This window comes from Scomber scombrus, chromosome 17 (genome assembly GCF_963691925.1).
Source record: "Scomber scombrus chromosome 17, fScoSco1.1, whole genome shotgun sequence".
In the NCBI taxonomy this organism is placed as follows: domain Eukaryota; kingdom Metazoa; phylum Chordata; class Actinopteri; order Scombriformes; family Scombridae; genus Scomber; species Scomber scombrus.
The window spans coordinates 18,193,351-18,209,794 of NC_084986.1; the positions used below are offsets into that span (position 1 = coordinate 18,193,351).

General features: G+C 39.3%; 2 protein-coding genes across 2 annotated transcripts; one reads left to right on the plus strand and one right to left on the minus strand.

The window, feature by feature from the left end:
* Positions 1–577: 577 nt before the first annotated feature.
* Positions 578–1,139, minus strand: ripply2 (ripply transcriptional repressor 2). The gene is made up of 3 exons (XM_062437670.1): positions 1,020–1,139; positions 828–898; positions 578–740 (listed from the first exon to the last, which is right to left on the minus strand). Exons 1-3 carry the CDS (start codon positions 1,137–1,139, stop codon positions 578–580), a joined length of 354 nt encoding a protein of 117 aa, XP_062293654.1.
* Positions 1,140–14,516: 13,377 nt separating this feature from the next.
* Positions 14,517–16,444, plus strand: LOC133997885 (melanocortin-2 receptor accessory protein 2A-like). Its single transcript, XM_062437607.1, has 3 exons — positions 14,517–14,634; positions 15,242–15,341; positions 15,967–16,444. Exons 1-3 carry the CDS (start codon positions 14,517–14,519, stop codon positions 16,442–16,444), a joined length of 696 nt encoding a protein of 231 aa, XP_062293591.1.

The window sequence follows — 16,444 nt, forward strand, 5'->3', positions numbered from 1 at the left end:
TACACTGACAGTGTAAGAGAGAAAAAAACACCACTAGCACAACTTCTAATTAAGTAAGCTAAGTAAGCCCACTTTTAAGCTCAATGTTCTCATAGGGGGTCTGTTAACCCTAAGAATAAATTATGAAAGGAATGTCTTGTATGAGATGCTTCAATAACAGAAAGCAAGAAAAATAGTCAGCCTTCTTCTAGACACAAAGTAAACCCGATGTCTGATGTCTTTACACACCGACTTTGATATTCACAGTGAAGAAATGTCTTTCCAATCGCTCAGAAACGTTGTTCTTCTTCTAATGATTCATTTAATTCCCGCCTTCAAGATCAAACCACAGACACAAAACTTAACTTGAATACACAAATGAGCCCCAGACAACAACATTCATGTAACGCATTTTATTGCAATGCTCAGCAAAATACAAAAGAGGTAGAAATGTTAGAGGAATAATTTAAGGATTTACATTCTTGGTTGGTATAAGAATGAAAAACGGTCTTTTTACAATTATTTACAGAAATAAATAAAGATAAATATATATTATCACATTATGCAGTTTGTTTTCAAAGTCTCCAGTGAGCGACGTTTAGTTCAGCTCCTTCTCCACCTCTTCCTCTTCATCCTCGCTGTCTTCATCGCTGCTGGAGTCTTCATACGTACAGATGGTCGCTTGGACCGGATAGTTGCGCAGGAGCATTTCTGCGTCCCGGTACAGATAATCGAAACATTTCGATTTTGGCCAAAACAGCCTTTAAAAAAGAGAAACACATTGTTAAGATACAGAGAAACAAAGTACATACACATAATGATGATTTAATTAACACAAGTATACTTACTTCACTGGATGAATGAACTGAGGAGCTTTAGGGTGCTTTGCGTCTGAAAGGTCTCCATGCATGGAGTGAGCCTAAAAGTTAAAACAAAGAGATCTTGTTAAGCTTTTTATCCATTGAACAATGCGTGTTGCATTGCGATGCAGTTTGAATATAGGTAGTTTACAACAATGAATTTCAGTTGTTTAAACCCACCATGTGGTTGGCGGTGTTGCCCTCATTTCCAGTCCACGGTCTCCACATACTGGACTGCTGGGTAGAGTTGTCTTGATTTAAAACAGCATTTAATCCACTGGCGGTAGGCAAAGTCTCCATGGCTCCTTGTAGTGATCAGTCCTGCTAACAGTCCTCTGAGGATGTGCCACTGAACTCAGGAAGCTCCTATTTATCAGAGCCCCGCAGTCGGTGCCAAATTGCGCTTTCACGCGTACCCAAGTGTTTCCATGCGCCACAGTGTTGAGGTGCGAAGTCACACTTGAGCAAACTCCGACCATATGGTCAGTTTCTTTCTTACTTTAAAGGTAGAATCAAAATACGTATCCACTAGAAGATTGGGTCTTATTTGAGAATAATTTTGAAACTTTATGATTAGATTTTGATTAGGCGTGCCTGCTCTCTGCTTCCACTGTTTGTAACCCGTATCAAATGGTCTGTGGCAGATGATGTACAATCAATTGTAGTCTAAAATGCAAATATAGTCACCTGGTTTAAATTGGGTTCATGTTTAATTCTAAAATTGAGTAATAGCTCGGTTTGGACTGTTAAATTCTTGCTGAAAAAACTTGCTGAACTCTTCATCCCCTTAACCTTTCAGTACCTCTATCTGTTTAACCATTTGGGTATGAGGTGTGAAGACACACGTGCCCTACTGTCAGTCCCTGCTGTGGTGGTGATGGAATAAGGCTCGTGCTGTGTGGGGGTAGTTGACACGCGTCAGCCTTGTGTATACAAAACCAGGAGGGGAGCGAAAATCTACACCTCAGCAGATGCAGAGTTTGAATGCATCACTATCCAAAATTAAATTACAATGCAAATAATACAATTAAACAAATACTATTTCATGCAACTTTCTGATAAATACCTTCTGTACTCTGAACTGATTAGTACCATTCAGTTATTTACGCTTAAAATTCAAATTTCCTCCCAGTACACCAGCTGGGGGCAGTGTGGGGCTGCATGCTGGGATAAAATGATAATGTGAACAGTGTATCGCCTGACAACAAGTTTAATTGATTCGTCTGGACATAATGTAATGCACATCACCGACTGGTGGCTCTGGCTGTATGTGTGTAAGTGTGTAAATCACCATCTGGGACACAAACCAGGCATAAGACCAGTTCACTGGGGGGCCGCTTATGCAATAAGGGACAAAAGCCATGTCACCATTTGGGCAAATAGTGGTTAGGGTTAGGGTAAGTCTCCAAATGAATGTAAATCTATGAAAATACCCCAAATGTGACTTAGGTAAACGTGTGTGTGTTTCCATGTGACTTCAATTAGAGCTAATGGGTGCCACATTTGCAAGTATCACTTGTTAAAAGTGTAGTAGTCCGCTGGCGAGGGGTGTCTGTGTTTCAAAGGTGGACCATGCATGACCAGCATTCAATTTCTGTGCTCAGTAGCTCCTTGCACACCACAACATTTTTTTTCCAGGGAACAAGCAGTCAGAGCTTGGCACTAATAAGGTCCACATAGACCACTCTCTCTTTCTCTCTCTGGTCTGGAGCTAATTGGACACGCCATGCTCTGCTGCTGGCTCTTTTGTGATTTTGTGTCATTTGCTTTACTTTGCACTATAATGGAAAAATATAGGGACACAGTGCATTTTCTTTACTGTTGAAACACATATAGTACATACAAACATGATCTTTGCTTTGATGTTCACAAAATGGGCAGGTCAGGAAATTAAAGGGGTTTTTATGTTTTGATGTTTTTCCTCAGTACTTAGTGAATGCTGTAACCATGGCTCTTGAAAAACAACAGAACATTGCAAAGTATATGTCAGAGGAGGACTGTATTAAAAAATGTATACAAAAGAAGCAGCAATAGTGCATGTGAAGCGGCTGTCAGCTATGAACGAAGCAAAATTCAAACTGCCTACTCAGTACCACAGAAAAAAACAGCCACACACACACACACACACACACACACACACACACACACACACACACACACACACACACACACACACACACACACACACACACACACACACACGAGTGGACAAAGTATTAAGGACACTCACAATGAAGAGAACTCTGGCTGTTAAATCCAGGAAAAAGCCATTATCCATTATATTCATAAGTCATAGTTCCTATTTCCTGCCCCAGTCATTTGCACTTCTCTATTACAAAGACTCTCAACACTTCCCACAAAAAAAATCTTTTTATATAAATCACAAATAACATCTTTTTATAGAAGCTTATTCACTAAAGTCTCATCCTTTGAGACCAACAGAGTAAATTACATTTTCAAATGTGTTCAGTCATCACCAAAAAGTAAAGCATCATATGTAGCATGAAACATTTACAGTAGTCAGGCTGTCTTCATGGTCCCCTTGGTTCTGCTTCCTGCGTTTGTATGAGCAGTTTCCGCAATTATTTTTATGCTGGGTACCTCTGTTTTGAATCCATCTATGCGTTTTCTTTGAGAAGCTCTAGCCATATTTTTAGGCTTTCTTGATATTACCTTGGACTTCAGTGTGTAGTGGGTGCACACTGGATTGCTGTTTAAAAAAAATCACAACGTCCCTAAGGAATTTTTTCCCCCTACATTTTCTACTTGATCTTCAAAATCAAACTAAAAGAAAGCTGCCTTTACTCCATCCTTTGTTCAAAACAGAGCAGTTTAAATAAGACCCAAAAAACTCATGCAGTTCCAAATGAAGAACTCTATACAAACCCCCATTATGTCCTAATCTAAGAAAATGTAGCAAATGTGGAAGCAGTCACAATAGTCACACAACTCTGACAAAGAGCTCTAATAGTTTTCTGTGCTTAAATCGACTGTTTCCTACTTGAAGCAAAACATCTCACCATCTCAGAACATCTTGCCTATCGGGACTGTGCAGGTTCAGGGATACCTTGCTTTATCTTCACAGTTTGAAGGTTACTGACATGACATTAAATACCACTTAAAAAAACTTAAAGTGTAAAACAATAATATATCAGTTTGGGAGAGCAATGTAATTTTATTTTAAGGGATATGTGAGAGATGTGAGAGATAGGACATTCAAAGATTCATGAAGGTTTTATTGGTTGAAATTTTAATTTATACCCTCTGGTGGAGGATGATGTCACCATTTCATATTTTACAGGAAGTGGGAGTCATGTGAGGTCACTTTATAGGTACTTTAAAATACATTAACTACCTCATACAAGTTCTACCTATTACACAGTGAAAAATTCTTGTCACACAAGAATATTTGTTGAATGTATTCCAGCATGCAGTGGTATTGATCTTTGCTCTTACTGTTGTGGTAATGATGGGTCTCAAGGTGACTCCTGGCTTAACAAGGAAAACATTCCTCCATGTGATAACAGAGGGGGAGGAGAGGGGAGTCCTGGTGTGTTTACTAAAGAGAGGAGACAGTACAGCCTAAAACCTAATTAACATTAACACCACCTTCCTTCTTCCAGCTGGACTTTAATTAGTTGTTTTTTTTAAAAGGGAAAAGGCTTTAAGTGCAATATTGTATCTGTTTCTCATCTTTACAATCCTTTCTTTGTGATCCATTTTGGGAGGTTCATTTGCTAAACAACATCATGAGGTCCTCTAATGGATTCAGTAGTTGTATATTCATGTAAGACTGCATTTCATAGACACCTCAGCCTCCACTGAGATGTAGATACCTATACCCAGTTCCCTTTTTACATTGCTGAGCAATATTGCAAAGGACAGTCCTTGGACAGGACCTTTCATGTACAAGTCATCCTTACAGAATATCAAATGATCATTGACCACCAGTGCACAGTGCTCGGAGGTAGTTAATAACTGAGCTGCAGACAAAAGAATACATCATTCATCCATCAGGTGTCGAGTGGCAGTTTAATCAAATCTATTTGGTATTCAGATCCTCGACTTCCAGGAGCTGCAATAATTAATTAAAATTAACCAATACATAGAAAATTTCATGGTCGGTGTGTGCGGGCATGTGTTTGGGTGTGTTTATATAGGATTCTATGAGTTTTGATTGATGTTCTGAGAATGGCTATGCTGAAGGTTGAACTGATCTAGATCTCGGTTTAATGGAAATACTGAGGATAGGAAACCATGTGCAGAAGTAAAAATGTCCTGTAAATAGATGCTGGCAAGGTTCAGAGAAAAATATGAGGAAAACAAAGAAAAGGTTCAGAGAAAAATATGAGGAAAACTAAGAAAAGCAAATTCAACCATGATGCATAAAGAAATAATAAATTATATGAAACTAAAAGGCTACGTCATGGTAACAGAGTTGGGGAGACTTTTCTGTATAGTTATGCTTCTAGTCGGGTATACAACGTAAAGCAAAACATGCCATAGTAACATTGTTTATGAACAGTAGTTGGTATTTATTACTAAATTTATGATTGAAGTCAGAATGCCCTGTATTCTTTCTTTCATAACTCATTTATTTCTACTGCCTTTGTTTTGCCTTCTTTTCTTCCTTCTTCCATCATTTTCATTTCAGCCACTGACCTTTTACTCCAGAGAACAACAAAATAAATCCTTAAACCAGGGTCAAGATGGCAGTGCCATGTCCTTTTCTTCTGCTCAGCAATGAAATGAACTTGTGACTGCTCTATATGCAGGATGGTTTTGGGGTTATGCTGACAAAGACAGAAATGCACAGGCTCATCCATCAGAGCTGATGCACTGAAAATCTTTTTAAAGTGTGATTATGCAAAGCAAAAAGTAGCAGAGAAAAGTGTCTGCTGAATGAAAAGTGGGTCTTTAAGCGGTGCACTTATGTGTTCTGGATGTATGTGGGAGTTGTATTGTGAATAGGAGGATGGGTTGCTTAGAAAAGTGTTCTTCAGAGATCGAAAGTGGGGTTGAATATGATACTACATACAAAGAAATGTATAAGGGTGAATTATAAAGCAATGAATGAGCAAATTAATTATTTTTTTCCTGCTTTGGGAGAAAAACACGAATGAGATCAGACACATACAAAGGCAGCTCAAATGCCCATCACTGTCAGTGAGAGAACTCAGAATTTATCACAGCAACATCAGAACTATGCCTCGCACGTAGCAACAGCACTCATGCAGAACCTATGAATATTTCATATTATCTATTTTAGGGCCTTATCTGTGTCTATCCCCAATTCACAAACCGTCACAATGAGAACAGTCAGAGTGGGTGGGTGGGATAGTAGCATAAAGCAGATTTATGAAGAGAATGTTATTGAGCGGAGTCGCCAAATGAAAGAAGTGAAATTAAAAATGAAGCAACAGTGGAGCCATGCTGGGCCATACAGCGTATTGATGAGTAATGGTGAAGCAAAGTGTTGCTTAATTGGGTAAAGTTGAATAAAGTGCCAACCTTCACTGTCTTTTACCCTAGAATTCTTTGCTTTTCATCTTTTATTTGTGGAGAGCAATATTCTGCAGTGGTGAGTCAGAGAGCTCAGCACCTACTATTCAGGGTGATTCTTATGTATGAGAGGTCTGCAGGCCCTTGGAGAGAGGTCTGACTCCTGTCTTAAGTAAGTTTGAACTCTGTGTTGTGGTTAAAATTATATAGTAGTGATAGGCACTGCTGACCACTAACATAGTCTTGTTCAAATATTCAATGCATCAATGCATAATGTCAGAAATCTATACAGAAACCATCCATTGAGAACGTTATTTAAATTATTTCCACAAGAGTAGCAGCCAATTTTGAAGTGAAATACTAGAAGAACAGTGAATGTAGACTTATCCTAATCCTGCACACACTCAGATGAACATAAAATCCTAACATGCAGCCACTAACCCAGTAAAAAAAAAACATGACATTTTTAAATGAAATGTAAACTATTACTATTAACATTTAGTTAGAAACTTTATTGTAGTGTGAAAAAATATTTTCAATTCCTTCACTCACAACAACACACCTGGAGAGAGGCAACAACAACACACTAGTGATAACACCCTAATGCTAATGTACTAATTGCACTAAAGCTTACCTGCTAATGTAGCTTACTAATGCTGAACTACGCCAATATGACGTTTTTTATGAGGTTTTGTACTCATTTACATCTGCCATACAACCATCATACAGCTGTTCGTCATACAGAGCAAGAATCAAGATGGTTGGTTCCATGTCTGTCTCTCCAACCAGAGTAGGTGTTGACTGGCAGCTATTAAGGAAAAGTCATCAGTTCAATTGCACACTTTAAGGCTATTTGCACAGGAATAATAACACAGGATAGGGTCTTCTGTACATTTGCTAGTCTGATTGCATGTGGCACATGTGTTGGTGATAAAAAAGAGGTTTAACTCCTCACTGACAAGTGCTTTGACTATTTAATTGCCAGTTTCCATTGGACACATTTCTTAAGATCAAAGGTCTAGCAATATTCAGCGTAAAACAGCAGAGCATATCACCATGACCATTGCGGCTAAAGGAGAACAAAGCAACAGCCCAAAGGATAACAGACCAAAGTAAAGCCAGTGGGACAGCTTTGAGAAAATGTCTGTTTGCAATGAAATATGCATTATTGATCTGCAGATGAATGTGAGACAAACTACTGTAGACGGCAAGCTTTGATGTAGCCTTTCCACCCCTTTCAGCTTTCAGTAAAATGAATGCAGGAAAGTAGGATTATAACATGTGTGATCTACCATCCAATAGATTTGTATTCCTGTGTGACACTCTGAGCCTCAAGAAAGAAATACTCTGTAGAGCTGAAGCCTATTTCTGCAGTACTGTATAGTTTAATGTGAGGAAGTCTCTCCTTTAGCAAAGCAGCAGAGAGGCAAGAGGTAATACTGTCATACTGAGACAGCCCCCATGGTGTATGGACACAATCTTTTATAATAATGAAATGTACCAGAAGCTGAGTAGTCCTATGGAACCTGAGTAGGTGTTACATTATGTTAATTTACGTTTTGACCTATCATTAGACCCAGTAGTGGGCATCAGGCTGTATCATCATAAATCTACTGAACTTTCTGACAGGTGAAATTATTCTCTATCCGCGAATCTAAGGTAACCTAAAACTGCCTTTAAATTCAACCCACAGCCAATCAAAGAGCTAGAGCCTTTATATCTACATTCGGGGGTGGAAATAACAAATTATATTTAACCTGGTTAGTCTGTGTTCTGTTTTGTGCACTTCTAAGTAATGATCTTTTTCCCCAAGATTATTTTTATTTTACAACTTGTCACAGTTGAATTTACTCAGCTCAAACTGTAGGAACTCTCTCTCTCTCTCTCTAAACATACAGTACGTCCATCCACCCATTGGGTTGCATAGCAACGTCGATGTGTGTGTGTGTTTGTCCATGTGCAAAAACTGTGCCGCTCTCTTTAAGCTTTAATTTATGCGTTTGCTGGCTGCAGCTACTGTGGAGTCACAAGTGTATTGTTTATATAGAAGGTGCCTGTGTTGTCTTGGTAATGCTTTAATCAACTATTAATTATACAAGAAGTGCCAGGTAATTTTAATGCCTGTTGCACTCATCCTGGTGCCCAGAGCCCTTTTTATTTGTGTAACTGTCTGTTTTGTCTTCTTTTAACGTCAGTAAGGCTTCACTGAAGGAGGGCAGTTATATATGTATAATTGGTCAGCATCTGGACACACAGGCTGCACTATCTTGACAGGCAGTTTGACCTGAATGTCATGGTCTGCTCAGCAGTCCAGCTGCCATTTCTGCTTGTCTTGCTCCACTCATACAAATAGTCACTAGTTACAGAACCAGTGAAAAGTTTGGAAACACTTTTTCAGAATGGGAAAGTGTGTTCAAACTTTTTTACTTGCACTGCATATCAGAAGCTTCTGTGATCTAATGTAACTTTAAACTGTCCTTGAATCCTGTCCTCATTGCCTATGTAAAGAGCAGATACTCATCTGATCAAGCCCTATACCTTATATCTACTTATTTATGCTAAGCTACATTGGCTGGCCTGTCAGACTTGATAGGGAGTTTAACTTGAATGCTGTTGGTTTCTCAGTTGTCCAGCCACAATTACTATTTATCTCATATTATAGGCTGGCAACTTAGAAACTACTTCATGAATCATGTCCCTTACCTGTCTTACCAAAGAAAAAAGAAAATAATAATAATGATATCCTTTACTGTATGTAGTAGCTTTATTTGCTATATATATTTAATATATATAACATTTAAATTATATAAGTTTACAAAGCACTTTTCAGAGATAAACAACAGGAACTACACAGTGCAGTTACAAATTAGAATGAATACAGTTCAACCAAGCAGTTAGCAAGCAACATATATAGCTAATCAGCATGCTGTCTGATGTACCAAACAAACCAATCTTCCTCTGCTACCTTGCCTTAGAAATCAACAATCCGAACTTCAAACAACATGCTAGCCAACAACAGGTAACAACAGTTCAAGCTAAACAGCATGTTGCCTTCATGGGCAGCATGCCAAACAAACCTGTCAAGTCTCTATAATATATAATATCACCAGCCTTTTCAAGATTCTGCCCCTTACCTTAAAGGTAGGCGCCAACATGCCTGTCTTTACCCCAGTCACTCACTGTTCTTCTTACTCACAGCAATCCACTAGAACTAGCTTCAGTGTTGGCCAGGTTTTTCACTGTCTGGTTTAGGCCCTGTCCTCTTATAGCCATTTCAGTTAAAGTCTCAATATGTAATTTTCTACTGCTAGGGGTTGCTGACATTGCAGTCAGATTCTCCTGGTTAGGATTCCTTCCGTGTTCAGAGTTGTACTCCTGTCTAAAACAAAAGAAATGGACTCAATGATTAAAAACACTGACTAAAGAGGTTTCACATTAAAAATCAATGTTTCTCTGATGCTGTGTAGTGGGCATAGGATGTCCGGAGGGGCTGGGACTGAGCTGTATTTTTGACATTTTAATGCAGACTAGTTGGGCCTTTCAAAGGGACAAAACTGAATTTCCAACAAAGACATCCAAGCCAACCCTCCACTGGGTAGACCTTTGGTTCCCTACCACATTCCTCTGTCTCAGCTGCCAATTCTGAATATCTAAGCATCCCCTAATAGGCTAATTATACCACACCCTCCCAAGATGCTTTCAGCTCTACAAAATACACAAGCCTAGTTTCTGACTGCAATACACAAGATCTGGTCTTAGATTAGTGATAGCTATCTACTGAGCTAAGACCACCTCATGCCTGCCTTTCTAATGTCATGAGTTCTAACTTTTAGATGATCCTAGTCAAAATTACTGCTGTCTTTAAATTACTTCCAGCCAATTTATTCTGCATTTGTGTTTCAGATATGTTGGGGGTTCATCTGCCCAGACCAGAATACATATGAATTACATTTAGATTTATATTCAGCATGTCACAATTTACATCCAGTGCTAATGTTCAGTATATTCAGTTACAATACAATTAAGTTGTATAACCCAAAGCATAACTTTACCATAGTTTATTTGCCTTTTCCATAATCTATTCCCTGAAATTGCTGTATGCATTTATTATAAAAGAAAATATTTTGTGTGTTGATGTGATGGTGACATTGGATGGCAAAAAAATGATTTCATGTAATAGGCTTGGTCTGTTACACTTCTTGATCTTACCAATAGATGGCTCTAAAGTAGGCTACAAAATGCTGAAATAATTTACATAGTGCAGTGCCTGTTCAAAATGTGCCTGCTCGGGATGAACCAATTGTTTGGCCTCCGGTAATGCTGCTTCCACGCACATAAAAATAACTACTGTCAATATGAGGTGTGAATGAGTATATACACCAACAACATGAAATAAACTGACATTCTATTATACACAGATGTTAAGTACTGTAATAGTGAATCTTTTCTCATTTCAAGTATCATAAGGTCTGCATTAAAAAATAAAATTCACAACAGAGAGCTTTGAAAAATGTTCATCCTAAAATGAAGTGGATCAATCATATCAGGCTCTTAAATCATTTATTCTCAGTGGCTTCAGTTTGGATAATTTGAGTGGGTACATTTGCTCAAAAGATTTATGCTTCTATGAGACATACTGGTTTTAAACTGCCTGTGGGAAGAAGCCTAGGAGTCAAAAGCTCTGTTCCCTCTGTCTACTTTTCTCTTTTTAGAGCATGCCCTGGGGAAAAAAAATGTCTAAAGCTAAGCTGATACCAAATGGTAACGTGAAAACACTGCAGACCACTGATTGGTCAGTCAATGATCTCATTCACTGGCTTTCTGTTTCAGTGAAAGCTTTCCACCACTGTCTCTCCTCACTCCACTGCTCTCTCTATCTTGAGACACAGCATTCACGCATGAGGTAAAAGCAACATTGATTTGTCCTGTTGTTCTTTGTATTTACTTCTGCATTAGTTGGATGGAATGAATGAATGAAAAGTAGAAATGCAGAGGTGTAAAATGTAACAGAAACTAACAGCGTCTGTCTCCACAGTAAATTAACTGGTATTTGATAGTTGTTTATTTGTGCTTAAGAACATTACGGCCATGAAACAATCAGAAAACATTGTTTCTCTTCTGTCATTCACTGTCTTTCTCTCTCACAGAGAAAGCTGTCCACCGCTGTCACTCCTGACCAGCGCTGTCTCCGTCGCTTGCTCACACAGTTGCAGAGCACAGAAGCCCCACCCTGCTGCTGCAGAGCAGGCAGCTGACTCATCTCTATTCTCTATTGTTTATTCAAAGTTTATTAATATTGAAGGTGTCATGTGCCTGAATTGCAACAAATTCAACACTGCACTCCCTTGGGTTCCCAGCCATACATGTACCAAGAGTGGAGTTGATCAGATGAATGGTTCAAGAACTATGTGAAGGACATACAGACAGAAAGTCCTTCCTTGATTTGTAAGAGGAAACTCCACAAATGGAGCTAAATCTGGCTTGATCAACATCCTGAGGTGATAGCCAAAAACAATCCCTGCTCTGCCAAAAGTGAGCCAAGAGGCCTCTAGCAGCTGATACGTCCATATGTGATGGGTTTTGGCCAGGAATACAAACATAGTACAAGTACATTCACTAAAGAACAATACATTCTACCCTGAGATCACACGTATGCAGAGAACACTAATAAGATTTTAATGTATTGTATACATTTCGGATCATTCTGGTGAATGCAATTTTCTTAAAGTTACAATACATGAACATTGTAATGTGTAAAATTCCACTTGGTTGCACATCAGTGAGTGAATTGATGCCTTAAGTGGCTCTGATTAAGATGTACTCTGAAAATTAAAGTAATGTAGGACTACTAATGAAGGCACTTGTGTGAATATTTATTAAGAATGAACAGAGCATTTGGTGATTCAAAAGATGAACAAGCATTCCCTGCCTCAAGCACACCAATCTTCACATTTTCAAATTGTCTTTAGTGCAATTTTAAAATCATTTATCATATTTGCTTTGTTTACATCATTTCAACAATCCCCTGCTCCACTAAAATGGAAAATGGTCAGGCTGTGTAGATGTGCATTTCCTGGCCGGAGATGCAACAAGTGATATGTTACCATTGGGCCTCAGTTCTTCCATAGCATGTTATTTGAACATTTTATGAGATATACACTGGCTGATTTTATTACAGTCCCCAACAGATTCCTCAAACAGCAAAATGAGTTGCTGTAATAGAATTGCAATGGCACAAGTAGTGCTCAAACATGCATGGTGTTGCTGGACTATTGTCATTAGTGTAATGGCACTGGGTAATTTGTGGGAAATCCATACAAGTGGAGTGGGTTTTTTTCTATCCATGATTTGTGTCAGAGGGTTGTGAGAACCATTTAGGACAGGGGGGCAACTCCACCAGCTAGAGAATTACACCCTAATGAAATATGTACAACTGAGAAAGTATTAATTACCAATAAGCTTGAGTCCACAATTAAACAAGGCACACAGTCTGATTCACTGAGAGGACGGAGACGTGGTGCAATATAAAAGGTGCTTTCATTAAAGAAGACTTAGTTAGTGATTAAAAGGGAACAATGTATAGTTGTAAAATATCATTAAAAATATAAGATCTTTCACCATCACCAACCTGGGTGGGCGGAGATTGGTAAATGGGGTGGTAGGCTATGCAGAGGTGTGTGTAAGGGTGCTACCATTATACTCACCAAACGTGCAGTCACACGACATGATGATGCTCAGAAAGCGGCACACAATTATGACTACCCTTAAAGACAGGCAAAACAGCAGCAGGCAGAGACCTACAAAGGAGATTTATTAATATAGTCCTCCACCTTCAAACCAAGTAAATCACTTCAGAGTTGTCCAGGCACTACTTAACATTTTGGAAGAGAAAGGTCTATGAGCAGGAAGACTGACAGGAGGCACTAGTAAGGAAGCTAAAACAATATTAGTCACCTTTCTAGCAATCAAATATCAGCCTACATACCTGTGGACAGAGTACATGGCAGTGGCAAGAGAAAGAACAAATCCAGCAGGTGTCTTACATAATGTGGCCCTGATAAGGAGGTTGGTTGGAGGAGCAGTCAAGCCTGGGGCTACGTTTATTAGCACTACATATGATACTGTATTCACTCACTTGCACTAAGGGATGATTCCCCACCACATACCTTAAGGGTTCAATGCCAATATTTACATAGTTTATACCAATAAACTTCACAATGATGTACTCAAAACTCATGGTGGAGTGGTTACCAAAAAACAAAGTCAAGGACTATAGGTGATAGTTTGAGATCTGGTTGCTATAGATATAATCTTAATATAGCAAAGTCAAATAATTAGTTCCTTGAAGTCTGTGAGACTGTACATTGACTACTGATGAATCAGTTTTGTGTTGACAGAAGTGGACATTTTCAGGTTGTGTGATTGGTTGGTCTATCTTTGTAGCCTCCACTCATTGTCTCATTCTGCAAACTCTTACATGTGAAAATGTATTTTGGGCACCGTACATGTCCAAATCAATCATTTTGTGGCCAAACATTTGTTAGATTTAAATATGTTTGCATCTCTCTCACATACACCATCCTTTAAATGTTGTCATAAGTCCTTATACTTTATATACAAATCAACAAATAAGCCGAATTCAGTCAATGAGAGAGAATCCACTACAAATAGACTTGTTCTGAGAATGTTTGTGTCGGTTTCAGCGGAAACACTTTTTATGCACGAGGATAATCCCCTTCAGATTCGGTGATTGGTTAAAATGAGCATTTTTTGCAGTGTAATGTCAGTATCCAAATGAGTTAGTGAGCAGTAGAGCATGTTGGATTGGATATCGGTGATGCGCACTGAGCAGCTCACCAAAAGGCTGCTGCTTCTCTTGCAGGACTTACACGAAGGTGGATGGAGTTTATGCGTAACGCTAAAGCGATGGATTTTCGCCTCCTTTTCGACACACTGCTAAATTCCAGAAGACGGATATAACCTCCAAGGAGTTGTTCGCAGAATTCCCAGATTCACAGGCTGTAAAATTATCATCAGCAACACAGAGAAGATCACATCTCTGCAGACTGCGGTTTGTAAACTTTATGGCTATAATGAAATTAACCACTTATATCGCTTCCTTGCTGGGTTGATTTCGTTTTGTTTTCTGTTCAAAGTACGTAAAATCGCTTTGAAATGTCCGATTCCCACAACCGGAGCCAAACCACTACACGTCGCAGTGACTACGTGTGGCAATATGAATATTATGACGATGAGGAGCCTGTGTCTTTTGAGGGACTCAAGGCGCACAGATGTAAGCGCAACACAACTGCAAATTACTGAAACAACCTTTCAATGCTTTTAAAGCCCTTTACTTTCTGCAGTGTGTGTGTGTGTGTGTGTGTGTGTGTGTGTGTGTGTGTGTGTGTGTGTGTGTGCGCGCGTGCGTGCGTGCGTGCGTGTGTCTGTCTGTGTGTGTGTGTGTGTGCCTTCCAGTGCATGTGATGTCTGTGTGTCAGCAAACAGGATTACTCCACTCAAATTTACCACCATTCAAATTATAATGATTCATTTCCCCTGGCACATTTCACTCCTTGCCTTATCTTTATTGCTTCAGCTGGAGGGTGACACCTGCTTCTCAATTGACAAATTATCAGTAATTCTTATGCAGCACCTTTACTGACTGCTTCCCCAAGTGGTAATGGACGTGTCACTTAATGATACAAAAAAGGTCATCAGCAAACAAACCAGACAAGTAGCTCCTATAATCAAATTTTAGAAATTCTGAATGCTTGCTTAAACTGTATAATTGGGAATTGAGCTGTTAGAGAGTGGGCCCCAGAGAGAAAGCCACAAGTAGCAGAGGATCGGTTTAATCATTAAAACAATGCATTAAACAAGATTTTTCTCTGAAATTGCAGACTCCATCGTAATTGGCTTCTGGGTCGGACTTGCTGTGTTTGTCATTTTCATGTTCTTTGTTCTCACGCTGCTCACAAAGACCGGAGCGCCACATCAAGAGTGAGTAGTAGGCTTCAGCTTCTTTTCACTTACACATCTGGTCCTCTGGGGACCATTTTAGCACCAAGGAGAGCTCAAGCAATTCAGATCTACTCTTCTCATCTCACAGCTGGGGCACACTTTAATAAGGAGGCAGAACAGATGCTTTTTGCCATTCTTACTGTAGATTAAGTTGTGAGTCACTGTCATTTGGATAAACCGTTACCTATATGTGATGTTATTGTGCTTATATTAGAGATGAGCTTCTTATGACCAAAAGCATATTGCCAGCTCAAATGAATATCAATGTTGGAAATCAGAGAGAAATCACTTCTTGTTTAGCCAAGATGAAATAAGGGGTTTATTGGCAGGCTATAAAACAGCAATTTTCTCTTCTTTTATCATGGTTATTTCCTTATTTTCCTATTTCCAGTTCCTTTTCTTAGAGAAAGAGGTTTCTTTATTTTAACCATTACTATCCAGACACAGACCCAAAAATAGTGAAACTGATGAAAACAAGAAATCTCTGTAATTTCGAGTGTTCAGCTACAGATAAATTATTGACAAAAATGACATGAAGTCCCTTTTAATTTTAAGCTTTTTCTTGCTGCAGTCTCACTTTAGGTCTTTTTGTCTTTCTTAATAGAAACCCTGACTGTGCTGAAAAGCGCCATCGACCAGGCTGTCTGGTAAATATCAGCAGTCCCCAGGACGAAAATGACAAAGCCTTCTCTCGTCCATTGCTAGCTGAGTCCCGCTCATATTTTCATTTCTATATTAATGAGGAGGATCAGGGTCCAGGGAAGCAAAAACCAGATGACAAGAGAGTTGGGAAGCACACTGGAGCTCGAGCTCAGCAGGAGACCTGTAACAGACCTGAAAGTATGAGCTCCTCAGCGATGGACGAGATGGAAGAGGAAGTCGGGGGACACCGGCCTCTCACGGGACTAATAGAGGAGAGTAAGATAGACAGAGAGTGTGACTTCCTATCCCACTTCAACATCCCTAACTTTGTAAACTTGGAGCACAGTTCCACACTGGGAGAAGATGATCTGCTGTATGAGCCATCCGTCATACTGGAGCGCCAGTCTCACGCACAAGATCCTCACCGTGATCTGCACTAA

Bases quoted from the DNA above. Each gene is read 5' to 3' on its own strand.
- ripply2 (XM_062437670.1), bottom strand. From the start codon at position 1,139: ATGGAGACTTTGCCTACCGCCAGTGGATTAAATGCTGTTTTAAATCAA. The intron at 899-1,019 runs GTGGGTTTAAAC...TTTAACTTTTAG, and splicing joins GCAACACCGCCAACCACATG to GCTCACTCCATGCATGGAGA. The intron at 741-827 runs GTAAGTATACTT...TCTTTTTTAAAG, and splicing joins CAGTTCATTCATCCAGTGAA to GCTGTTTTGGCCAAAATCGA.
- LOC133997885 (XM_062437607.1), top strand. From the start codon at position 14,517: ATGTCCGATTCCCACAACCGGAGCCAAACCACTACACGTCGCAGTGAC. The intron at 14,635-15,241 runs GTAAGCGCAACA...CTGAAATTGCAG, and splicing joins GGGACTCAAGGCGCACAGAT to ACTCCATCGTAATTGGCTTC. The intron at 15,342-15,966 runs GTGAGTAGTAGG...CTTTCTTAATAG, and splicing joins ACCGGAGCGCCACATCAAGA to AAACCCTGACTGTGCTGAAA.